Source organism: Oreochromis niloticus, linkage group LG7 (genome assembly GCF_001858045.2).
Source record: "Oreochromis niloticus isolate F11D_XX linkage group LG7, O_niloticus_UMD_NMBU, whole genome shotgun sequence".
In the NCBI taxonomy this organism is placed as follows: domain Eukaryota; kingdom Metazoa; phylum Chordata; class Actinopteri; order Cichliformes; family Cichlidae; genus Oreochromis; species Oreochromis niloticus.
Genome location: NC_031972.2, coordinates 6,802,419 through 6,829,083, shown reverse-complemented (window position 1 = coordinate 6,829,083; position 26,665 = coordinate 6,802,419). Strand labels below are relative to the sequence as shown.

The window sequence follows — 26,665 nt, the reverse complement described above, 5'->3', positions numbered from 1 at the left end:
AATTACTTGCTATCATGCTGAGAGTTAGAAGATTGATGTAGCTGTACTACCTGTGCACTGAAAACCCCAGCTAGCATGTCTACATTACAATATGTTTTGGTAGTAAAAATTTAGCATTAGTATGCATGGTGCATTTCAAATTTAGCCTCAATAAAGAAAAAAGAAAGAACTGGACCTTTGTTTGAAGAACTGGACCTTTAGCAGCCTGCCTAAACACGTTTTAAAACAGGTACAACTCAAATTGTTCATATTTAATTAAACTATTAACAATTATTGACAATTCTTATGGTAATTACAGTTTTTTTTTAGTTGCATTCCATTTTTGCAATCTTTGCTTGTTTCCAATTCTATTTTGGGGGTCTTTACTAAAGAAGCTGGTCAAAATAATCTTTTTATTTTTATCTTATAACTACCTTAATGCAGCTGCTCAAGGCTTCCACAGTCTAAATCAGATGATTTTAGCTCCCTTCCCTCTTCTTTTAAGACAACTTTTTTCTGATTCCCTTCCCCTTGCAAACTAAGGGTTTGAATGGCAGTCGGGTGGAGTTGTAGCTAGAACTTTGTGCCTATGATCATCATATTAGGGATAGAAGCACTTAATGCAGAGCTAAGACTAAAAAACAAACTGCCTGAAAGTGGATATTAAGAGCAGTCTGAAGCCTGAGCATTTAGTTCACAGGGATATCGTATATGTATCCTGATGTCATTAATTGAATTTTTAGATTTAAGATGAGCACGCGACACAGGACAGAAAATATAAAAAGCTTAATAGGTCCATAATTAAGTAGCTTCACTGTTCAATGAAGTTTTCTGCACCACTTGATGTCCAATCATACCCGTCATTCTGTCACCACTATCCTGTTAATATTTACTTTTCAGATGCCCAGCCTGAAAAAATGTGTTTTTCAGAACTGAAATATTAACACTGGAGGAGACAACAATTAAATTAATGTTTTTAATTAAGAGACTATTCATATAGCTATCAGATTCTGCATTAAAGGCACTCGCTTGCTGGTAGACGAAAGAAGTCACCATACGACTGTTTTTATCCGTCAAACTGTCCTACACGGCATCAAAGACAGAGGTCCTAATAATTAAAGCAGTGATTCAGTTTTGAGGTGACTTAAAAAAAATCCTTAACACAAGCACACAACATATGCCCCAAGCTAGTAACCTTGGTGTGCGTTTTGATCCTCATCTGAATTTTGAAGTGCACATACAAAATATCGCAAAAATTGCCTTTTTATCATCTTAAGAAATGCTGCAAAAGCACAGCCATATCTCTCCCACGCAGATACAGAGAGACCTGTTCGTGCTTTTATCACTTACAGGCGTTGACAAGTGTACTGTAATGCTTTCTTTTGTGGCCTATACCAAGGAAGATTTGGATGAACTGCAGAGAAGCCAAAATGCAGCATGTGTGCTGACCAGGATCAGCAGGAGAGGACAGATTATTTTCTGTAGTAGATTTGTCTTTTTCTGCTTCTAGTTTACAGTTCTGCATTACCTAGTGACTGATTATACATCTTTTTATGCTTTTTATTGCACATTCTTGCTAATTTTTCTTTCATCCGGCTCCGGCTTTCCACCTGCTCCTCCACAATCTACAACTAAGACTAATAAAGAAACAGGTTTTAGTGTCTGGGATCCTCCAGAGGCAGCTAATCTTAAAGATATTTTCAGCGCTTGTCTCAGATGTATCTGCTAATATGCTTTTTATTTTTAAATGTAACTTTAGTTGTTTACTTTTTAGATATGTTCGTCATCGAGTTACTAATGGTTGCTGTAGGACATGGGCCATGGGGATGCAGCTTCATGTAAATATGAGCCTATGGGATGCACAGAGGTTGGCTTCTGTGTTCCATGATGCTGAGTCGATGTTCTTGAGTGACTATTTCAGTGCAGAGTATTCATGTTATAGCGGACAAGGTAAAAGAAAACGCATCCTTTTTAAAGTAATTTTATTGTATGCATCTTTCTGTTGCAAACTTGTACGAATGCTTCATGGACGGATGTAAGTGATCAATCGACTGATTGATTTTGAGGGCCTGTGTGTTTGTGCTGCTGCACATCTGCATGTGGAAGTGGCCCCGGTGTCCATTCCCATGGCGTTCTCGCTGTGAATTTATCTGAGTGTGATAGTATCTGTGCATGCTGTGAACCTGTCTTACACAAATCTCACTCGCTTCTCTGCGGCTTCAAACACACAAACACACACATGCACACAAGCACCCTACCTCCACCCCCCCTTGTCACTGACACACGCCCACTGATTGGCCGCCGTTGGAGCAAGGCATACGCTGTTCCCTAGCAACAGAGCGCTGGTTAACCAATAGGGGGCCGTCTGTGAGGAAGGGGCTAGTTTGCCAATCTGCTGTTACTAAGGTGCAGAGAGGATTGCTGGGGTTCTGTGTATCTCTATCAGTGTGTGTGTCCATGTGTCTGTTTAAGGCTTTAGCAGCACACACTGGACTGATGAGCAACCGGCCTCAGCCACTAAAGCCATCACACTGCTGCAGAAAAATTCAGATTAAAGTGAGCAAGTTGTTTGAGGAGCAAGGAACTGTATTTAGCAGTTTACACACAAGCAAAGTGAGAGTGCGAGAGAGAGAGAAATGGGGTGCGTCCTTATGTGCTCAGTGAACGTCTGCGGCGTACGATGTGTGGTTTTCACTTGCTGATTTTCCTGTTGCTTTCATTAGCTAATGCCGCGACCATATTATCACCCAGGATTAGTGTGGATGGGGCCATCCACCAGCCTAAGTCAAGATGTAGCCAAAAAATTATATTACAGCTGCATAATCCCTCCCCGCTCGCTCACAGTACAAAAAATCTTTCTTTATTTCATAAGGTTAAACCTTGTGCCTCTCCACCCGGATTATCTTAATATGTGGGATAACATTGTGTTATGTCACTGGGGATGGGATGTATCCTCATGACAGTGGGCAACAAATCCTTTTAGTCAAATCAATGTGTGGCAGTGACATGACAGATATGAAAAACGCTCCATTCAGCTGCTGTCCACTGATACTGAAGCCAAGTGGAGAATTTCATACTAAAATTCCGAGTAATAATTTATATTTTATGTAAACAACTTTATATGAAGTCAAATTGCTTAATGTAAAGTGAAATGGGTCACTTATGTTAAACCCAAAGTTGTTCAGTGCCTTTTGGATTCATACTTACTTGCATAAAACGTGTTTGAGCAGCAGAGTGTTTCCAGGAAACAGAAGTGTGATAAAACCTCTCTTTACTTGCCCAGCACTAAATTGCATGCAAAGTTAATGAACAGCTGGTGAACTCAGAGCCACCAATCCACTTTCTTTACGGTTCAGAAACTAGATTCAGTTCAGACTCGAGGACAGTAGAGGGCGCTTGGAAGATAGTCCTCAGTGAATAGAAGTAAAGGGAGCTAAAAGGCTATAAAGACAAATAAGCTATCAAAATAATCTAAAACCAGAATAATGTTTATTTTCTACATGCTTTTTATAAAAAAGACAAATACAATTTCCAGAAGAAAAAAGGTTTGTATTGTAAATATGACAGGTCCATGTGTCACTAACTTACTGCAAGTCCTGTAACTGTAAGGGAATGAGTTTTCCTGACTATATCACAACTTATCTTGTTACAGTCTCTCAACGCAGAGTTATTAAGACACGCTGTCTGAATCTGAAGGCCCCGAACCACAGACTGTACATAAAAGGTGGACTTGGCCACTGTGGCATCACTCATTGATTTGTGTTTTAAAGCTGCTCTTATGGAGAATATCATCTTGGCTTTTATGGAGCTAGCAGTCATCAACACAAGATGGTGAAGTGCTACATTATCAGCAAATGCTACACTGGTCAACAAGCATTATTCTACTTGTGCTTTTACAAATTTTACTTGGTGACCCCAAATCTGACAACTGTTTTTATGTAGCGTCAACAAAAAAAAACATCTTTTTGTTGTTGTTGTTATGATCTTCTAATAATTGGATAACTAGAATAACCAGGTGGGAATGCTGGTGTGTTTCAGCATTTACGAGTTACATTTGGACTCCAGGTTTGGTCTTTGTGGATTCTGAAATTCATGAACTGATGCGTGATGCATAACAAGTTCAAAAGAAAACTGAAGCCAACTACATCAGCAGCATAGGACGCATCCGTGCAGGTTGTCCACAATTTCCTTGGCAATCACAGAGCAGAGAATTATGCTGAGCTTGTGGATAACATGCTGAAAGCATATCAGCTAATGAGTGCCAGACTGTCACTGAAGAGGCAGTTTTTACATTCGCCTGTTGACTTTTTCCCACTAAATCTGGATGACAGCGATGAGCGTGGGGAAAGATTTAATCAAGATACGAAAGTGATAGAAAACTGATATAAGGGAAAATTTAATTTGGTGGCTACAAAAATACTCAGTACCTCAAACATCTTTGAGCGCACTGACCACATTTAATTTTGAGCAAAATAGACTGAAATATGCTTTAATGCGTCTCTGAATAAAAAACCTCAAAACAATTTTGCCAGGAAAATTTCAGACATAGTGTCAGACATATATTATATTGATTAAAGTGTCAAAACGCCAATGATGTGTATCTCAGTGACGTAACTTAACTAAAATCATATAATTTCAGCAACCTAAAAGAACCTACTACTTAAATGAGTTATTATTATAATTAAAAACACAACATTAACTGTCAAGGAGCAGCTAGCAGACAGCTAGAAGCTGTTGCCTGTGTCTGCATCCTATGGTCACTCAAAGAGCCCCTAACAATATTAACTTTAAGCTTTAAGAGGTTTAAATGCATGTGTTCTTATAAAAATTCAACCCCATACAGTTCCCGTAAAGGAAAAATTATCTGCAGAGACTTTAACCAATGTTTTAATCACACACTACATATATTATTTATTTATATTCACTGCTCCAAAACGACCAGAAAAACTGGAAATGCTACTAAATCAGGTGGACATTAACCTCACCATAATCTTAATTGGTGTGGTTAAGATAGACATTTTGGTCCCTCACATTTACTTTTTTTTTTTTTTGGAGGTCTCCACTTGATCTGAACAGCTACACTGGAAGGCAGCGTGAAAAGCTGGTTGTCATTAAAGCACCGATGGGGATGTGATCGCATTTAGCACACATTTTCAGAAAGTCTCACTGGGGAAACACTCATGGTGCTTTTTTGGCTAGTACACACAAAAAGTGCCACAAATAGTTGAGTGATAAATGAAAGAATAGTACTGTGGCGTACAATACTGCAGATAACGGGTGACACAAACACCTTTAAGGGTGATGATTCCCCTGTGCGCAGCCTGGTCCATCAAGAAATGGTTTTCCCACTTTGGTGTCCAACAACACCACCAAACCCCTTTGTCTCTGAACACAGCCGTATTACCACCATTATGATCTTGTGGCTGCTGCCAGCCTTTCCAGATATTGTTTTTTTTAAAAATAGGTTTGCTTAAGTCATGATTTATGTCATGACTTTGTTGAGACAGGGCTGCAGAATCCTTCCGACAGGTTTAAACACATCTGTATAAGTATTATATGAACTTAAGCTTAAGCACATGAAGGCAATTTTCCCAAACAGACTTGCGAGTGGAGGAACTGCTTCCACAGATATATAATTACTGAAACAGGTCTGTATGTTTCTTTCACATGGCCACATCCACAGGAATACGACAGTGTTTATTAAGACGATCGGATCCAAACCAGAAGAAGAGTTTGTGTTACTGTTCAGTAAAACAAATCAAACTAATTTAAAAAATTGCTGACTCTGCCAATCTGCTCTGCAGCTGTTTGTTCATGAGAATATTAAAAATGCTTTCAGCACAAATTTATCAACACAAAGTGTGATAATAAATGAAAGGGCTCATCACGGTCACAGTATATGACCACAAAAAGCACAGAAACCAGAGTGGTGTATTATTGAGCAAGTTTGGCATAGCCAGGATTTCTGGGAGCTAAGAGGTTTAACTAATCTTAACTGAAGTTGGGCTTCAGTTAAGATTAGTAAGATCATGCAAATTTATAAAGCGCTTGCATTAAAGCCCTGCGACAGACTGGCGACCTGTCCAGGGTGTACCCTGCCTCTCACCCCATATACTATGCCTGGGAATGGTTCCACCCCCCCCCCCCGGATGGATGGATGGATGGATGGATGGATATTGCGTAAAAGCTGCTTGTGTCCTGTCTCATGCAATGCAACCACACACACAGTACCCCAAGAAAACTACTTATTGTTGTTTTCAAGGCAAGGAACATAAGAGCTGAGTTTTGTGCCATCAGAGGTATTTGTGTTGTAACAGTTTAACTAAAACAAATGGTCTGAAGAATCATTAATCTAACATTATAGCAGTCAGTTGTTATATTCCAGTGGCTAGTGAAGCGCAAGTGATGATTAGACGTTAAGTGCCAGAAATCAACAGTTCTGTGGGGAAAAAAATCCCTTGTGCCGCTTTAACCTCGTCTTTCAGAGCTAGTAAAGTGTCGGCGTGTAAGAGAATAAGACAGTCTTACCGAATTGCCTTTGCTCTGTGTGAGGCCGTGGTCCTGCTGCGTCGGTGTGATGGGGGAGGATTTCAGAGGGGGGGAGAGGGTGAGGTCCCGGCGCAGAGGCCGTGAGTCCAGCTTCTCCCCCTGTCTGTCCAACTTGTGCGCTGAGTCCTTTCCCCCTTCCCTCCCCTCTTTCCCTTCCCTTCCCTCCCTCCCATCTCGGTTCTTATGCCTCTGTCGCTGAACGGCGTGTGAACGCCCCTCTCCGTGACCGTGCCTCTCCTCCCCGTGCCCATGGGGCTTGTGGGTGGTTGAGTCTCTGGGCTGTAAAGGCTTCATCTCCATCTCGTAGTTGCTAATTTTCTCCTCGTCCTGCTCCAGCAGCCGGCCTCCCCTGCCGTGCACGCCCCTGTGGCTGGACGTCCAGGAGGCAGATGAGGATGACTCTGTCCACCTGGCCTGTCTGTGATTGGAAGAGCTGTGCTCCCGCGACTTGTGATTAGAGGAGCTGTGTTTGTGTCCGTTGGTCCGGCTAGTGCCTCGCCCACTGACCCCACCTCCTCCTTTTGATAACAGTCCCCTCCTTTTGTCTTCACTCCAGCTGTTGGCCCGTGGATACTCCCCCTTCCCTCCTCCACCTCCAACACCTTCACCTCCCACACTGCCTCCCTCCATCAACACCTGAATTTCTGTCTGCTCCCCCCCCACACCTTTCTCACCTCTTTCTCCCCCCTCCCTTCCCCTGTCCCCATGGTCCACTGCGCTCTGCCGGTGGAAACGGGCACTCTTGCTGCGTTGCGACGGCCGGGCAGGTGGCGGCGGGGTGTGGGGTGGTGAAGATGAAGGCGGGCTGAGATCAGGGGTTGCAGCGTCATTAGAGGGGTCATCGGAGGCCGCGCTCTTCACATACAGGTCTGGACTGTCGGCCGTACCAGCGCTACTCGACAAACCCTCGCCCTCCACTTCACTGGACACCTGACGTTTGGGACGCTGCACTTCCATACCTGCAGAAGACATCAGAAAGTCATTCAGGACGAGAAGGAGGAGATGAAGTAGCTGTGAAGAAGTTTTACTTGTTGGAATTACCCAATCTGGGTTTCTAAATGATACACCAGTATCACTGTAGAAAAAAAAAGAACATAAAAAAGAACAGGGAAGGGGGGTAAATCTTACATTTAAATAAAATATATCATTGCAATTCCAATTATCACATGCAAGTGTTTTAGGCTGGTGAGTGAGTGTGACAACACCCACAGAAAATAATCCCACAAGTTGCACAACACTGCATAAAATCTCGTTACATGTGTAAAAATGACTGGGTTAGAGTGGGGGCTGAATTTAACACTGTCAAGAAAACAATACAATTTTCTTTAGACATTATGTTTGCAGTGTTTTCCCTACTCCATCTGCTTAGAGGATTAAAGCCACTGGGCCAACAGAGCTCCCATTTCTCCCACATCACCAAGAAGCCAAAGAGGAAAACATAATGATTAAAGCAAAAATAATTCATTTGATTTATTTAATTTAGCTGTGCATGCGCAATGTGGGGTAGAGAGAGCACAGAGCACATAGGAGAGGAGACAGCAAAAGAAGAGAAAGGAAGTCATCAGATGACTGTGGCATTCATGGTACAGCGTTGCTTGTTGGGAGGGGAAGGTCTGTGGTTCAACCTCCAGCTGCTCCAGTCAGCATGTTGAAGTATTGTTGGGCAAAATACTGAACCCCAAATTCCCCCGATTCAGTGTATTCATTAGAGTTTCATTGTATGTGTGACAGAGGGTAAGTGCTCAAAATCCCAGAACAAATGAATAAATGTTTGTGTAAAATGGGAAACTTTGGCTTGTAGTAAAAATCTCTTTGAATACTCAGAGTAGAAAAGCATTATTAGGTAAGTCTCTGTTTGTGCAGATCTTTGGGATTGTGGGAATTTAACAACACAAAAACACCAAAAAGCTAGCAGTGTGTAGCCCAATCACACAGTGTAAGAGATGGTTGTAGGTAGATGTTACCCACTGGTTTGTCAGGTTCCTTTTTGATGACTATTTGGCCATAGGTCAAATGCTGACTGATTAAAAAGCTGGCTTGAACAGAAAAGAGTTGATGTCAAGATCTCTGTGAGCTGTAAAAACTGTACAAAACATTTTTTAAAAAGCATTTGTGGAATGTGCAAACAATGGTTGCAGTATTTAATAAGTATTTTTTGTAAATTATGATATATGTTTTCTTCATAGCAGCCGCTAAGTGAAGGCCAACCAGGACACTGCCCCCTGCTGACAGTAATTAGCTACAACATGGGCACAGCAACTACGGACAAGCCACGCACAAGCATGCCGGGTTCATGGCTAGTGTGTCACATTTGATACATACAGTTTTTGTGAGTTTTTGAGACTTTTACAAAAATAAATAAATAAATTGCACAATGCATTTTGAAACAATAAATTACAAAAAACATGACAGATGTACAAATATGATATAAATTAAACATCATATACACAAATTCAAATTAATAAAAACTGTCAGATGGTTCAGTAAACGTTGAATTTTCACAACATTTGAATTTTCTTGCAAATCAGCAGGTTGCTCTTCTGCTGATTAACAGCTGAGCCACTGATAAACAGAAGCAGGTAGGTTTTCAGAGGGTCATTTAAATAAAATACATCCTCAATGTCTAACTTTTAAAAATATCACACGGTAAATGGTGAATATTCTAGCTACTCTCCATGTTTTTCTGAAACTGTTACATAAACAGTGAACAAAGCACAGTAGGGAGTTCTGTGCCTGCTGAAGGACTTGTGCACTGCAGCAGTTTCCCTCCACTCAAAGTCCACTTGATTAACATTAACAAATCAGCTACATGGTGCCAAAGTTGCCTGGCAATGCCTTCCAAATAAAAAAAATATGTCAAGTATAAAAACACAAGCCATCTCACTGATTTTTTAGAAGTCTGTTTAAAAAAAACATTTACAAGAATTAAACTGGGAGGAGAAGAAGTGTAAAGATCCTTCCATAATCGATCTTCTCATTCATTCCATCTTTACATCTTTCTATATAGTCCTTTATTTTTTTGTCAGAGAGCAGAAGAGGAGGAAACAGTAAGGTAGATGATGATTATCAAAACAGGTTATCAAAACAAACATGCTGCAAAATGTCAGCGCTGATGCTTGTTGACACAGATGCTCTCACAACTCTGTGTGCGCAAAGTTTTTTTTAGCTGTGCGAAGAAACAGACGAGCAGAATTGATGGCAAAAGAACAATCACTGTCATCTCAGCTCTGTGTGTGTGTACAGCGCACGGCATGAAGTCACTGTGTGCGTGTGTGTCACGCTGCATGTTGGAGTGTGTTGGCTACCTGCAGCGTTCTACAGGTGTGAGTGACAGTGGCAGAACCGCGAAGCTGGAGGGTGGTTGGCGTTGACCTTTACCACACACACAACTCTTGATGTGTTTTGTGTGTTCGGGGTGTATTACGTATTGCTGCCTGCTTGGCTTGGTTTCTGGATCTCTATAGAGACGGATATGAACATGTGCTATATATAAAATTTTTAATCAGTGCATGTATGGTTGCCCACCATTTCCTGGGTGCTGGAAAGAAGGGGAGAACTGCTTGGCAGTGACCCTCGCGATGCGACTCTCTTCCTGGGCCTTCTGAGCTGCTGCTACCGCCGCCTCAGCTTTACCCTGTGCGTGAGCCGTCCTGAAACACAGAATAGTAAAAATAATAACTTTAATTTATATAGCACAATACAACTTCACATTGCTCAGCGTTTTGACAGCAGTAACTAAATGAAACAAACATTTGAAACAAATGCATATGAGGACAGCTAAACCATAATAAAAGCAAAGAGAGAGAGAAACTGTTTGGGAAATTTATTTTTTTTAAAAATCAGGAATGTTTTTCCCATAAAAATATGTTGAAATATGAAACTTAAATAAAGTAACTGACTCAGCCCACTCAGCCCTGACTGTAACCACTGTTCCCTTTACTACATTCTGATGTATATGGTGCTAAGCAGTCAGAGATAAAGCTAAGTGAAAGACCATGAAAACCTTAAAATCTATTTTAAAACATACCAGTTTAAAACAAATGCATACAGCACAAAAGGCCAACCTTAATCTTTAAAGGGGACCTATTCTGCTCATTTCCAGTTTCACGTTTTCATGCTTGGACTATACTAGAGCACATTTGCATGAACTACAGCTCAAAATTTCAGTCACCTCAAGGTACTTTATATTGGAAGGTAAAGACCTACAACAATGCAGTGAAACCCCAAAAATCCAACCACCTCCTTTGAGCAAGCACTTGGTGACAGTGGGAAGGAAAAACTCATCTGGTGCATCTCCTCAGTTCATCCACTATCTGGAATAAGCAGTTTAGTCTCCCTTCCCCTTCCTTTAAGCAACCATATTATGATTGGCGGCCCCTTGCAAGAAGAAGGTTTGACCAGAAAGTGGGTGGGGCTTTTGCACTTATACTTGCACTCTACTTGTAGGCACAGTTGAGGCTATAATTCTTTTATTTTTATAAAAAGTTTGTAGAACAGCGTGTAGTAGGGGTTTTTAGCTATATATGTCTAAAAATAGGGAATATGATGTAATGCTTTTAAGTACAAACAGTGCAGTACATTAGAGGGAGATAAGGAAAAGAATAGAATAAAAGAAAAACCACTGTCCAAAAATACTGTAATTTTAAAAAAGTCATTAGAAACTGACCTTTCGAACAATAAAAGTGCCAACAATGCACCACAGTGTTTCAGTTTTTCACTGATACAGGGGTATTTGTGGCTGAGCCCCGGCTTATTCACATAACACCTACAGAACACACCGACTTTGCTCCATTAATTAGATCCCGGTGTTTGTAGCCCAAGGGGTGATGTCGTACTGTAGTAGCCTGAACACTTGCATAGTTAAAAGAAATGTTGAAATCTGTTTATTGTCACAATTATTCCAAACAGAGACTCCCTTTAATAGATTTTTTTTATATAAACATTGCTAAGTAGCTAGCTCATTATATAAAAAGTGAAGACACTGTGAGCAACTTTTGTCAAACTAGCAGAAAAAGCCAACAGCAGACATATTGGGCATCACAGCATCACGGCACGTTTTTACTGATTCTCTAACTTCCTGGAAATCTAATGGAGGGATTTACACCACTCTTCCAAAATACAGCCCTTCATTTAGTGCTTTAAATGGCACAAAGTACTGTCTGACACGCTGGTCCAAAACCTACTATAACTATTTGAGTGGTTTGAAATCTGATAACTAAGAAAGTCACAGCATAAGACTGATACCTTTTTCATATTCAACAAACCATTCAGTAAGCCCTTGTCCTCTGTAGTTACAGTGGATCACCCACTTTTTATTATATATTATTAAGCAAATCTGTATTATATGTAAAACTAAAATCCACATTTATTAAACCATTGTGAAAAGCAAGTGTAGAAGGTAAGTGGACCTATTATATATGAGCGGGGTGAAATCATTGTCTGGTTCTGCCAGAGGTTTCTTCCTGTTAAAAAGGAGCTTTTCCTTCCCACTGTTGCCAAGTGCTTGCTCATAGGGGGTGGTTATATGTGTTGGTTTTCTCTGGTGTTATTGTAGGGTCTTTAAATTGAATTGAAATGAAATGAATTGAACATGGTTAACAAATAAACTCCAGACTCTTCAGAGCGGGGGAGGTTTTTCAATCTTCTATTGTCCAGTTTTGGTGAGCCCCTGTGAACTGTATCTTCAGTTTTGTGTTCTGACAGCCAGTGTGGTCTTCTGCTACTTTGACATATTGTGCATTAAAAAATGCTATTCTGCATACCTTGGCTGTAATGGTGTTTTCCCCCAGAGAAGGGGGGTTGTCTGGGGGAAACATGGATAAATTTTAGAAAGTAAGGTCAGTGTATGTACAAGTATCTCTCTGAGCCAAATACTCAGTTCCAGGCGGTTTATTTTCCTACTGTTGGCGTCAGCTATAACCACAGAAGCTCCACCCACCTGCTATTAAATCCTTTTGCTTTGCAGGGGCTGCCAATCAGAAGAAAGCAGGCTTAAAGGCTGTCCTTTAAAGAAGAGAAGCTAAAACTATTCATTTTAGAGAGTGAATGAACTGAAGCGCTGCACCATAAGACAATCAAGGATTATTTTTTGAGATGTGAATCATGCATAACACCTCCAGTAGAGTCCAAGAATTAAATAAATAAATAAATTGGAGGTGTAAATGAGCATAATAGAGCCTCTCAGAGCCAAGCAGGTGATTTTTGTCATTTTTACTCTGTGCAGAAATGACGTCTAAGTAGGAGAAAATTGATGAATGCCAAAAAAAACAACTGGAGAAAAGGTCATAATGCTTTGGTTGTATAATAACACTTTTCCTGTCATTATGGAAGCTTGAATAACCCACCTACATCAATCACATCACTGCTGTGCCCATATAAAGCATTTATTCTGGGGTATTCTTATTAACAGAACGGGCATCATTCATCGTGTGTTTATATGGAATCTCTTTTATAAAAGACACCTGAGCCAGAAGGTGACAAACACGCGCAGGCATCAGCATATTACATGATACCTCAAACAGAAGCTGCGGAGGGACAATTACTACAGAGCCACAATATGATGAGATAGCATGCATTCATCTGTTTACAGGCCCTGTAATCTTCTGCTTGAAAATGTGTTTACTATCACAAAATAATTCATCTCACTGCCTCTCAGGCTGTCAGGCTTTTCACATCCCCTTCATCTCACTAACAGCCTCTTTTTCAGTCTCCTTTTTAAAACCACTCTCTCACTCGTTCTGTTATTTCTCATTTTTCTTTTTGCCTCTCTCTAATTGCCCCTGCCTTCTTTATAACAAACCCCTTTTCATGTACCTCTTGTCCCACCCTCTTTTCTTTCTCTCTGGTAATATCAAATAGATCTTTTCTCTCAATTACAACCCTCCTCTCCCCATCGTCTCTCTATTTCCATTCACCTATCTTCCTCTGTCTTTCCGAGGGCTCTCCACTCGCCTACAAAAGCCTCTCCATCCGTCCCTTTTCCCTCTCTGGGCAGTAACAGTCTTGATGCAGTGTTGCATGTCGATGGCTATTGATTTTTTCTTCTCGGCCTCTCTGTTTCTCTTTTCCCCTCTGTGGACTCTGCCAGCATCCACTGTGTCAGGCTCACAGCATACACACCACCACCATGTGAGTGCACGCCTCCTGGTTGTAAGGGAGGTGAGGTATAAAGAAAGGGAGAGGACCGTTTCCTTAATTTACACAGCATAATCAAGGATAGCGCTTTTTTAATACATAAAAAAATCTTCACGTGGTTTAAATGTCACGAATGCACAAACCCACTCTTAAAAAAGTCTCTCTCTCTAATTCTGTGTCATCTTTTCCTCCACAACTTCCTGTCCTGCTCCCGTCTTCCCAGGGAACAACCTGTTTCTGGATGAATCAACTGCCTGGAGAGAAAGGAGCTGCCTGTTCAAAGAGGGCTCGATTATACAACACAGCATCCTGTCCAAGAGAAGAAGAAAAAAAGAGCTACAGATGGAGGGCAGGAAGAGGAGAGGAAAGGAAGCAGAGCTGGAGGGAGGTGATGAGGAGGAGGGCGGGAGGACAAAGGACAGGTACAGAGTGTGAGGATGGAGAGTGAAGAAGATTGGTGTGAGACTGAAAGAAAGATTGAGTTAAAAGACGTTACATATTCGACGTTACCGAATCACTGTCAGGTTAATTGTGGGAAGGAGGATAATCAGTGGTATCCTATTCATGGCAGGAGTGGACAGGAAGAAACAAGCTAGCACTGTTGCTGCTATATTTTTTATGTAGGCCTGGATTTTAGTACTATCATAGTCTTATCATATTCAAAGCTCAGTTAAGAAAATAAAAGGTTTTGTTGTGCTGTTGGGAAATGTAGCTGACTGCGGTTCCAGATTTCAAAGTAAAATTCGAGATATCAAAATAAAAAGGATGACCAAAATGAGCAAGTCGGTCAATCATTCACACTCACATTCATACCTATGGCCAATTCAGAATTGTCAGTTAACCCAATCCATGCATGTCTTTGGACTGTAGGTGGAAGCAGTCTGCACAAGAACAGGGAGGACATGCAAACACCACATAAAAAATAAATACAATAAAAAATAATGAGGGGCATCTTGCCGTAAACTTGCAGTATGTGTGAATGTGAGTGTGAATGGCTGTCTGTCTCTGTGTTAACCCTACAATAGACTGGCGATCTGTTCAGGGTGTACCCTGCCTTTCGGCTTTTGAAAGTGGCGATAGGTTCCAGCACTCCACCCTGTAGGCCTGAATTGGATAAGTGGAAGAAAATGGATGAACAAACAATGTGTTAATAAAAAAGCTTATCCTAATATATCATCTATTTAACATCATACTGTAAGACTTCAAATTAGCATTTGAGATAATAAATTAATCAAGAAAGTTTTTACTGAGGTCACATATCGCATGAGAAGTAGATATATTTCCTAATACACTTCTATATAAATAAACTTCTTGTTGCATCCGGAGGAGTCGCCCCCTGCTGGTGGTAAAAAAGAACAAATTTTAAAGCCATCTCAGCATTGGCTTCACTTTTTAATCCTGGATTTTACATTCATCATTTGTATACAGTCTATGATCTGAAACAAACCGGTGGCCTGACTTAATGCCAGACAACAAATCTTTGGGTTTGGGGCTGTTGCTAGGGAACAAAAAAGCAAGCTTCTCAAAACTTATGATGGCTACTGCAGATACAGTATCTGCACCACATAGGTTATGTAGAGCACCTGCCGTGCACAGTAGTGCTAAAATAGATCCCTAAAAGAAAGAAATAAGGCTTCATAAAATATTGTATATTAATATATTTTCCACCTTCCCCACGTCTAACTTACATCTCGGAGACACCTTCTAAATGTTCCTTAACTAACGGCACACTTTGAGAAAGCCGCATTGATGCTTAAAACATGCCACACTCAGAGGACACTAAATGAGCAGGGATATCAAGGCCAAAAGGACGGGCGGAATAAAAGGACAGGGGACATGAGCAGAATGAAAACAGAGCGATGGAGGAGATACGGAGGAAGACAACAAAGTGCAATGAGATGAGGTTAGGAGAGAGACAGGAAGAGAAAGTCTAATCCGGGGCTCACGCTCTAAGCTCCTCCATCATCTCTGTCATCGCTCTGAACCAGCTGATGATGATGAGGATGATTCATATCTCACAAAGCTTTCCGGTTTGCATCACTGCTAATAGTGTATGTGTGTGTGTCTGTATTACTCATGTTGTGGGGATATAAATCTGTCTAAACAGTGCCGGGACTCCAACAAAAACAAGCCCCCATAAGGTAAATCTGTCAATTTTAGCATGGACACTTCCGCTGTGTCTCAGTTGGGATATTTCTGTTCCTAAACTTCCACGTATGGAGGCTAATCCATAACGGATAGTGTTCCACTGTGTGTTTTTTCTATCCAGGCATGCTTTTACGGCATTGGGATTTCCACACTTTGCACAGAAGATGTCAACTTGTCTGCAAATGCTTGCTAGCTACTAGCTGAGCTGGAGTAAAACAGCTTTAAAAGCCTTAAAACATGCCAACCAGAAACAGTGACCAGTGGTTTCCAGTGGGTCACTCGTCTCTAGGCCTGTGTGACTGCTTCAAAGCAGCTCTTATCAGCCTTTAGCAACGACTTGCCAGCTGGTGAGGAAATGCGCATTATTCCCTTGTAACTGGTGCTTGCCGAGTAGTCACAGGCAGTGTCTAGGCCTTATTTATTTGACTCTATATTGTCAGACATCCAAAATGGTAGAGAGAGGCTAAGCTCATGCAGTTAGCTGTCGTGTGACTGCAAAGCCCCAGTACTTGTTCATATAATTGTGCTCACAATAGTAAGTGTAAATACTGGAGTACACAGTATGAAATACAGCTTTGGATTAAAGTTAGAATAAGTCACCGGCAAATGAATGTAAGTCAGTGTAACGCCCTGTGAAGTGATGGAAACTCAATGTGTGCTGAACTTTAGGCTTACCAATGAAACGAGGTCACAGAACTCCGGCGACTGGAGTCCTGTGACACAGTGAGTCACTGGTGTGTTTATCTGGTACTGACTAATCACAGGTAGCCTGATGAGAAATCAGTTACATCAGCACATGTGACAGCAGTAATCAGGGCACATGAGCTTGGTATCGCACAAGCGCACACACACACACACTCACACATATAAACAAATCTGGGATTTAGTGTAACATCAGGCACGTGGACAGCTGACCCTGAATTTCTACCAGCTGTTGGATTCTCTTCAGGAGATAAACCCGACCTCTGACCTCTCTGCTTGCTGCCCTGCCTTTAGGAACAAGTAGGAGATACATTCAAACTCAGCCTATGGACAATTTTAGAAGCACATACACACAGCAAGAAATCGACGAAGAAGGGCCACACATCCTCACACATTGTGCTTTCATTTTGCTCAAAGAGAACTGCAGCAATTATCCTGTGACTGTTTCACCTCTCAGGGTTTCTCCTGGTGTTCCACAAGGAAATACCCTGCTGTTCTGTTCTGGGACGCACACACACACACATACAGAGAGGCTGTTCTGCGCTGTGCTACATTGCTGCCTGAATCTGGGTTAGATATTTCTATATGTGTGTGTGTGTGTGTGTAGGAGAGCGGAGAGCTAGGCCAGGCTAAAACTGTACGTACAGTTAGGTTATTCTGGGCGAGTAAAGTTGTGCCGTTATCCTAAATCAGCAACCTGCTCTGTCTACCCTGAGCAAATATTTAAAACATCACCACTTTGTTACTCATCAAATTAGTAAAATCTGCATGTTACCTCAGCAATGTGTTGACAACTTCACGCTCCAGTCTCTGAACCCTGATGTTAAATGATGAAAAACAAGCCAAAATAAACGTACTGTACTAATAAATTGGACTTTACCATGTTGTTTCCATATAAGCATAAATGTATATATATTTATGCTTCTGTGGAAACAACATTAAATGCTTAACACATCCTGAATTAGGATGGAGCATTCACTAACAACTCAATCAATTGACATCATGACCTTTTAATGACCTAACTCAGGATGATATGTTTACAAATCCATGCTTTCAGAGGGGTTTATTGTCATATTGCTGCCCCCTTAATGCCCTTGAGCTGGCACATCTTGCCCACAGCTTTGACAACAAATGAACAAACCAAAGAAACCTCCCCGAACCCTTCCAGGTTTCGACCCCACAGTTATGCACCTATGTGCCAGTTATGTGTGAATTTAAAATGCATTACTTTTATAAGCTTCTATATGTTTACTAGAAAAATGGTTGTTTCATACACATATTTACCTCTCTCTGTGTAATTTTCTGGGCTAAACATAACCAAACTGTGAGTAAGAATGAAAGTAATCGGTAAGCGAAACCTAAAGGTAAAACACTGGTTCCAGATGAGTCTGGGATTTCAGGTGTGTTTGAGCCAACACTGCCCTTCCTATTGTGGACTGTGGGGTTTGTAACAGTGGAAACACTCAATCACGCTAGAGTAAAAATAGAACAACAACCTCCTTATGACTAGGAAAAATCGGTCGTTGCCCAGTGATTGCATTGAATTTTTTTTTGCAGTCCAATTACAAGTATTTGTGGTGATTGTTTTCAATCTCAAGGCAGTCACACTGTATTGCTTGACTCAACTGATTGTACTCTCATTACACTCCTATATTGATTTATATATACTTTCCCCTACCATCCCTATCTGGTCGTAGCACATGGCTACTCCTCCCCGAGCTTGGTTCTGCCAGAGGTTTCTTAATGTTAAAAGGGAGTTTTTCCTTCCCACTGTTGCCAAGTGTTTGCTCAAACAGGGTGGTTTGATTGTTGGGGTTTTCTCTCTGCTGTTGTAGCTGTAGAGGTTACTCCTGTTGTGATTTGGTAGCAGATACATAAATTAAATTGAATTAAATTGAATATTAAGTGCCAGTGCCATTTTGCAGTTACATTGTCATCCTGATGAAACTACATCACAATTTGTGGAGGAATCTTTGAATTTCCGTATAAAATCTATGAGGTTCTAAGGGGTTGCCACGGTGATGCAACCCCGAGATCATCTCCAGCTGAACTTAAACAAGAAACCCTTTAAAAGCCATGTCAATGCGTAAATCACTACATCATGGAGCCGTTCTTATTGCATTATTGTGAAGCACTTTGGTATAGCTTTGTTTTTTAAATGTGCTATATAAATAAAATTGTATTGTATTGTTACAGCTCAGAGTGGACTCTGACTGTAAGCAGTTAACAAGCATTTCTGTGAATCTAGAAGCAACCGATTTATGATTTTCTCAAATTTATCACAGTTTTTTGCCAACTTCAATCCATTCAATCCCAAACTGTTAGCAGACGTTTTCCTTCTTCTTGCCTTGTTATTGCTATCTTGATACATCAAAGTCATTTTGAAGGCGGCAATTGACTGCAAGAGGTCACAGACCTGGTTCCTTTGAAGCAACCATTTCAAAGGCAATGGGATCGCCAATCGCCCCACAGTCTCCAAACATTAATTTTGCTAATGTGGTAGTAAAGCTACTTTCAGCTGGGAGTCACCACAGCAGGTAGCTCCGCATGTTTCATTTTTTATGCCAGATGCCCTATCTGATGAAACTCATTCAGAAGACTTTACATGAGTTTTTTCAGATAGTCGAAACAAACGACCAGTGACGTCACTAAGTCGGAGTTAAATGCTTTCCTTTTATACAAATTGCTGTCGGTTAGAGATCCATGTTTAAGTTCACACACAGGTGTCCTACGTAGCACTTTTAATAGATGAAAGTCAACAGCAAGGGACAGCAAAAATCTGCAGAATGTTGGAAAAACAAAAGCAGTTGTCCATGGGCGCCACTTAGATTGCTAGTTTTGTGGTCAAACTTGGGCTTCAATAATCACAACACAGCACAGATTAAAGCTACATGAAGATGTGTCTAAGAAGACAGTTGCGGCTCAGAAGGGAAACACTCTACCGGTTTGTTTCTTAAACACAACCATGACACAAGCTACAGACTGGCCACTGCCATTAATCTCATTTTAAGTAAAGCTATGCCCATCCGCCTGCAATATTGTAGTTTGCATTTAACTCAAAGTCCCAGCACACCTTGCAAAACTATTTATATTGATATGGATGCTTAGTTTCGGTTTTGCTCCGACTGCAATCATGCAAAAAGTTCATTTAAATATTGTTTGTGTCAAGATCTGGGTTTATCTGCTTTAAGCATGCATAGAGTGGCACCCTACTTTAAACAAGGACACTCCGTCCCTCCTCAAAAATAATTCAGGCCTACCCACTTGTGCATGAGCTCTTGCCCTCCAAATATTCAAGCACAATTTAACTCAGCATACATTAGCTTAACTTTTACGGCATTAGTCTTTATTTCATATTTTATGTTTTAGACCTGCAAGATCAAGCTGCAAAGTACCGTTTCCAACCACCCAGCTATATTTCAAAACTATGTTAGAGGCTCAGGATAAGATTTTAGGTTGTATTTTGGATAAACATATATAAACTGAGGTATGACTGCAACAAAGAACAGAATATATGGCCTAGAATATATATTTTTAAAAAAGAGTTCAGAAAGAGTAAAAATGAAACTGATGCAAAACACAGAATTAAATGGTGACGAGGAAAGAACAGATATAAACCAGGAAACCCTGCGGGTATGAAATGAATCATACCAATAATGGAATTTAAGTTAAATTGTTAAATAAGTCGGCATTTTATTAAAATGAAGGAAGACACTAGGCTTAAAATCGGAATATGATGACCTCTGAAAGCAAGAAAAACTTTATTATTTCAAAGTAAAAGTCGCACCACTGACGTCATTCTGTGTGGCAGATATTTTATGACATTTAAAATAAAGTTTCAAATAAATATATTCTAGATATATTTTAAATACGGTGACTGAGATAAACACTGAATATTAGATGAATAAACTTTGTTTATTTGAACGCCAATAACTAATATGACTATTTAGTGAACGGAAGGGATTTTTATGCCTTTAAAACCAAGAGTCAGCGCTTTCAGTGTTTTATAGAGTGACCCAGATGTATCAGTCTGTGCTCTCTGTGTCCAGAGAAAGGTCCACAATCTGAAGCCTAATTTAGCATCGACAGGTAAACTGGAAGCAGCAAGAAAAGAGTTAGCCTTCTCCAGAATAGCAAAAGTTACACACCCATAACTCTCATATTGTCATATGCCCGTTTGAGCTAGCCAACTAGCTACTACAGCAAACTAATGCACTTTTTCATTTTTAATTAAAAAAATGGTCTCTGTCAAGTTGAGCATTTAAGTACAGTTTTCATAAATTCATAAAGTACAGCATGGTGTTTTGGCCTGTGCTGTAAAAAGCCTACAAATCACTACGAATGCTAATATATTGTCATCATAATATGAGAAACCGAGCGGCTGATGTGTTTGCTACCTTTTATGTGTGTTTCTTTCTTCTATGTGCGTGACTTCTCAACAGCGTGAGAGGAATTAGTTGAGCAGCTGTAGCTCGCTGTGGTCACACTGCCCTCAGTGGAAGACCGTCAGCAGGACTAATAGGATTGGCTCTTTACTTATTCAGCTCCTCGTGCATGCACACTCTACAAACACAGACATGTTCAGCAGCTTCATTCACGATCTACACAGGTAAGCTTATAAGCAAGAGCAGGTTAGTCTGTGAGAGAGTAATTCAGCCTCCCTGCTCTTTCAGGCGCTCTGCCAGTGTTGTTGGCATAATGCGGAAATCTGCCCTCACTTTTAATGGGTTTTTTTCTCTCACTTTATTATGTCTTTTTCTCTTCGTCCCACCTCGCATCATTTCTTTGACACCCTCTGGTGTTTTCAATATTTCCATTTTAACGAGCTCATCCATCTCAGAAAGCAACTTGACATCTTGCGGAAAATTGGCGATCTGCTCCTAAACGTATGTGCTGTACATCATTAACAGAGTGCAAAACATTACTGCATTATTGATCTGCTCCAAGGTCAACTGCTAATCAGAAAAACAACAGCTCAGACAGCTGCTTCACACGCTGACTGACACTGTTGTCACTCTGCAGTCAACTGTTTCTAATCACACTTTTCGGTATCTGTTGTACAGAAGAAAAGGCACGATCTGTAGCTATACAATACTAACATGACAACAAAGCATGTAAACACAAAGTCACAGAGAAAGCCAAAGTTCAGATCTTCATATTTGGGTGAAGCACAACCAAAACTGAGAGAGGACAATGATCCACAGCCCCCCAAAAATGTATGAATTATATATAAATTATTTTATGACCCACATTCAAACCTTTAAGTTTAGAAACAGAAGTCGGAGGATATTATAACTGATTATTAGTTTTAAAATCCAGGAAGATTTTAGACATTTTTATTAGCCAATTCACTGCTCCTGTGTTCTTGTGTTAGGAAAAATATCTTAACTCAAAATAGTCAACTTGCACACACTAAATACTTATCTCACAGGTATAGAGCCAAATCTGTCTAAGCCTTTAAATCTAAGCTATGCTTTAAGTTTTACCAGTAGTCCTCCAAAGCACTTTAATGCATGCCATTTTATAATAAATAAACAAACACAAACACCTACAAACTGAGCCTTACATTTTTAAAGTCATCACAGTGTTAGAAAGGTAAATGTGGGTGGGGCCAAAAGATCAGACACATTTGTATAGGGACTCGTGTGTTTATTTAAGCGAGCAGGTGCCACCTTTGGGTCCGATCCTCTCTAATACGTCCAAGCGTTTCACCCATGTGCTCCAGAAAGCATGAAGGCAACTTCTGGCCGCAAGAACAAGAGCTAGTTTGCTTTTCTGTGTTTGGCTCAACGACATGAAAAAAACCAAAAAGAAAATAGTGTGCACAAATCAGAAACAGGACGAAGGGTGTGAAATCTGTTACACAAATAATGGCACCTCTGCTGTGCAGGCCGTCCGTGCAGTGTCAAATTCTGCATGTGGATTTCATGGAGTTCATGAAAGACAGCACATACTTAGCCAGCTGATAAAATTTATGTCATTTAGAGATATGTGTGTGTAAATACACAGAGACAGAACCCTTCTCTCTCTTTACATGGGATGTCACACTTTGGTACCAAGTCGATGCTAAAACTCCAAAAACAAAACAGGACTTTTCATAACATAGATGCTACAGGTGGCAAGAGTTCTACATGGAATTAAATACTTCATGTTTTTTAAAAGAACTCAAAGCGTTTCATCTCATAATGGCTTTTAATCTTTACTCCAGTTTTTCATCTTAATACCTGTTATTTCCTTCCTGTCTAAGCTCTACAGAAAGAGTTTAAAAGCAGCAGCTTTGTCACCACCAGAGGTACTGTAGCCATACCCTGGATCCTTGAAACAACAAGGTCTGGACACAAACTAGGCCACAGGCCTACTTCTGATGAGTCCCCACTTGACAAGAGTATCAATGTGTATCTGTGGCTTCAGGTCCCAGGACAGCTAATTACTTTCTGTTTTGAGCCCTTAGCTGTAAAAAAACAAAACAAACAAACAACAAAAAAAATTGTTTTATATTGCTGTCCAAAAGTTTCTTGCTGCTGTAAAGAAGGTCAGGGCAAGCCCATTAACATCATCAGACCGACTGCTCTCATTGTTTTAGCTGAATGCACTCAGTTTTAATGAGAATCAGCCCTCATCTCCATTCAGCAGAACAGCTTTATCAGAGTCTTAACAGCTCCAGATGGGCTTGTTTGGCTTGCCAATTTCAATCATTCTGTAACCCTAATTTCACCTTAACCTGAATCTTATTTTTAATATGTCACTGATCTCAATTACATGGTAAAACAAAGCCATCTGCAATTGTTTTTAAGCAGAGGATGGACAGCTGAAAGACGAAAAACAGCTGTTTTAAGATGGATTAACACATAACAGCACCCCGTAGATATAAACATGTTGATGCCTGGGCTTTTGAGATGCACCCCTGGCACTGCCATCTTTCTTAGGGGTTCTGACTCACCCCCAGGTAAAACTTGTCCATTTATTAAAGACATGCCAGAACCTGGAAACACTGTTTTGCTATGAACATGTTTAAACTGATGTACCTAGTAAGCTGATTTAATAAAGAGGATAAAAGTCGTTGAGGCAATATAATGAACAAGTTGTTTAAACTATGGGAACCATTTTACAATAGTATCGTATTAATCATTTTAAACATTACACGTCCTGTGAGGTGTGAGTTTACTACTTCTAAAGGATTAAAGAGGGAGTAAGTAGCAGCCAGGTGCTGCTAATCAGATTCATTTAAATAACTGATCATCAGAAAGTGTGAGCAACTCTGTAAAAGCAGAAATTTTGGCAGTTTGCTGGTCCCGAGCATTCAGTTCAGGTGTGTATTAACACAATTCATATTGTGTTAATACACATGATATGATGATGACATGATGATGGCTGTGAATGTTACACCAGAAGACGTCCTGGATAGGAAGAAGTGGAGGAAGGCATGCAAAACAGCGGACCCTGCATTGCGAGATATGAACCACTAGGAAGAAGATTAACACAATTACAAAATCTTCCCAGTTATGGTTATCACAACAGCTTCAGATCGTGCAACATTCAGATAAACGATGAAAAGCCCAAGAGCTACATCTCAGACTCTACAGGCCCAGTTACCATGTGAAATTTTGAAGTGTGTGACAGTAAAATTTGAAAAAGACTGAACAAATACGGCTTGTTTGGAAGAGCTCCCAGAAGAAAGCCTCTTCTCTCTGAAAAGAACACGGCAGCACAGCTTAGGCTTGCAAAGTTGCACCAAGACTTCTGTGGAGACGTCTGACCATAATGCCCAGCACGACATTTGGCAAAAACCAAACACAGCTTATCTGAACAAACTCCTCACACCTACTGTCAGCACGGTGGTGGAGGGCTGATGATTTGGACTTCGTCTTGCAGCCACCACCTCCTCTGTATACCAAAGTATTCTAATCTGTTGTTAATCTGTGTTGTCCAAAACTGCATCACGCAATGGGACAATGATCCAAGCACAGCAGCAAATCTACAACACAATGACTGAAAAGGAAAAAAGAATCAAGTCGCTGTAATGACCCAGTCCAGACCTCAACCTCATTAAAGGCTCTGGCAGGATTTCAGGAGAGCTGTGCATAAACGGACAACAACAAATTTCAATGAATTGAAGCAACATTGTGAAGAAGAGTGGGACAAAAGTCTTTGATTTTTGGTTAGCATCCTCTGCTAATAAAAATGCAGCATAGTATAATAAATAATGGTTTTCTTTGCCTTTAGATAAGAAAAAATTCCCAACAACATTTTTAAAGCAGTAAATATGCTAACATTTCAAGAAGTATGCTATTAGCCTTATTGCTGATGATTACTGCAGAGCTGTAAATATGAGGAAGGTCAGAAAAGCAAAGCAAATTACAATCTCAGGCACTTGGCATTTGGTCTATGACAGTAAACGACAAATTATAAAGTTAGGGGGGAATTTCCCTTAATGACTATTTATTTATCGTTTTTTTATTAACACTTAGAGAAATTGCCTGATCAGGGCTGTGTGGGTGAGATTTGATTGGCAGTGGCCTTAAAGCAACCCCACACCTGGCATCATCTGTTGATTCAAGTATCATTAAATTCTGATTGGTGTATAACATAAAAAATGACTTTAAAAGGCACTTTTTTTCAGTTGTACAGTGCTAGTTTCAAACCACTTGATTTTTAATTTAACCAGGACCTAGAACATGACTTCATTAAAAGGTACCACGCCTATAATTCCCTACCTGGAAAGAGCGATCTCAGCCTTTTGCCGGGCGATATCTGCTGCCTTCTGCGCTCCCTCCACGGCTCGGTCCACCTTCTCCCTGATCTTACTGGCTCGGAGGGGGATCAGGTTCTTCCTCTTGCCGCTCACCAGGATGTTCTGCTTGTACTTCCCTTCCTCTTTTGTGCCATCAGGAAACGTGGTGCAGCCATAGCCGTGCCGCTTGTTGCTGAGCCACTCCCCTTCGTACTGCAGCCCGTCGGACCGCCGACTCACGCCGAATCCGGTCCGCTTGTCGTTCTTCCACTCCCCGCAGTAGGTCTCTGTTGCTGTGGCGTCCACATCGTCATCAGCGACCGTCAGCTCTGTGTCTGCATCTCCGAGGCTGGAAAAGGTGAAAGGTTACATTAAAATACTAAATAATCAATCATGGAAGGATCACAAAATATTGCTTTGTAAATGAGTTATGTATAAGTTTAACCACCAGCTGCTGTTACTCACTGGGAAGATGTCATGTTAGGTGTTGGCTAGAGTTCACAAACATCTATTAAAAAGTTGTTAAGAAAACAACTAATGATTAATTTAATCAATCCCCATACGTATTTAAAGGATATCATTAGGCTTTTTTCCATAGTCTTCCACAGACATGACACACGGATCAACAGCTCCCTTTCCACCTCTCTTATATTAACTTTCTGTTGAGCTGCTGCACCTCACAAACAAAAGATCTGAACAGCGGATGCATGCAGGTTCTTAATCAATTTTTATTCATGGTCCATCAAAAGGTCACATGAAACAGCCAGAGCCAGACTTCTGTGCCACGGTGACTATATTAAGAATATCTACTACTGCCAGCCATTAGGTTACGAGGTGGCGACTCAACTCAAAATAAGCTGCCTCAATCCAGCATACCTGGAGTTTGACGCCAAGCACTTCCATGTAACATCTAAGCCAGATTAAGAAGCTGAAGTTCACGCAATGAATGAAACTGGCATTAAACGTCTTCTCAGGCACCGGTCCAGTGGACCAGCATACTGACCTTTGACCTATAGTCTCCTTTGGAATGTACCCCAATCCATTTTAAAGGCACTTAAGAAGAACAGGTGTTTGTTTTTTCCTTGAATCCTTGTCCTCCAAATGAAGGACAGGTCACTTTCATAGTACGTCATTCCACTACCCTGTGACAGAGTTGATATCTGACTCACCAGGTTCGACTAACCACGTTCCAAAGTCATTCCAGTCACAGTCTTTCAAAGCTAGACTTCCTCTTGTGTGAATTAAGAAATCAGACCACAGTATGTGGTGTTAGTTGTATGTTTTTTGGTGGATAGACTCACGTTTGATTGACATACTTTTCAAGTAAACATTGCTGTTGAGTTAAAATCCTGCCTGAATTTCTTAGAGTGTTAAATGTCTGACTTTTACAGTACATTCGAACTTTTCAGGGATAAATATATT

The 26,665-nt window shown here is 40.6% G+C and overlaps 1 protein-coding gene across 1 annotated transcript in view; it reads right to left on the bottom strand.

Moving 5' to 3' along the window:
- jph3b (junctophilin 3b) overlaps positions 1 to 26,665 on the bottom strand; it is a 55,180-nt gene that overhangs the window by 6,623 nt on the left and 21,892 nt on the right. The window contains exons 3-5 of the mRNA XM_025909259.1: positions 25,227 to 25,592; positions 10,054 to 10,178; positions 6,508 to 7,487 (exon numbers count right to left, since the gene is read on the bottom strand). Coding sequence (XP_025765044.1) covers positions 6,508 to 7,487; positions 10,054 to 10,178; positions 25,227 to 25,592 — 1,471 coding nt within the window. The remainder of the gene's footprint in view (positions 1 to 6,507; positions 7,488 to 10,053; positions 10,179 to 25,226; positions 25,593 to 26,665) is intronic.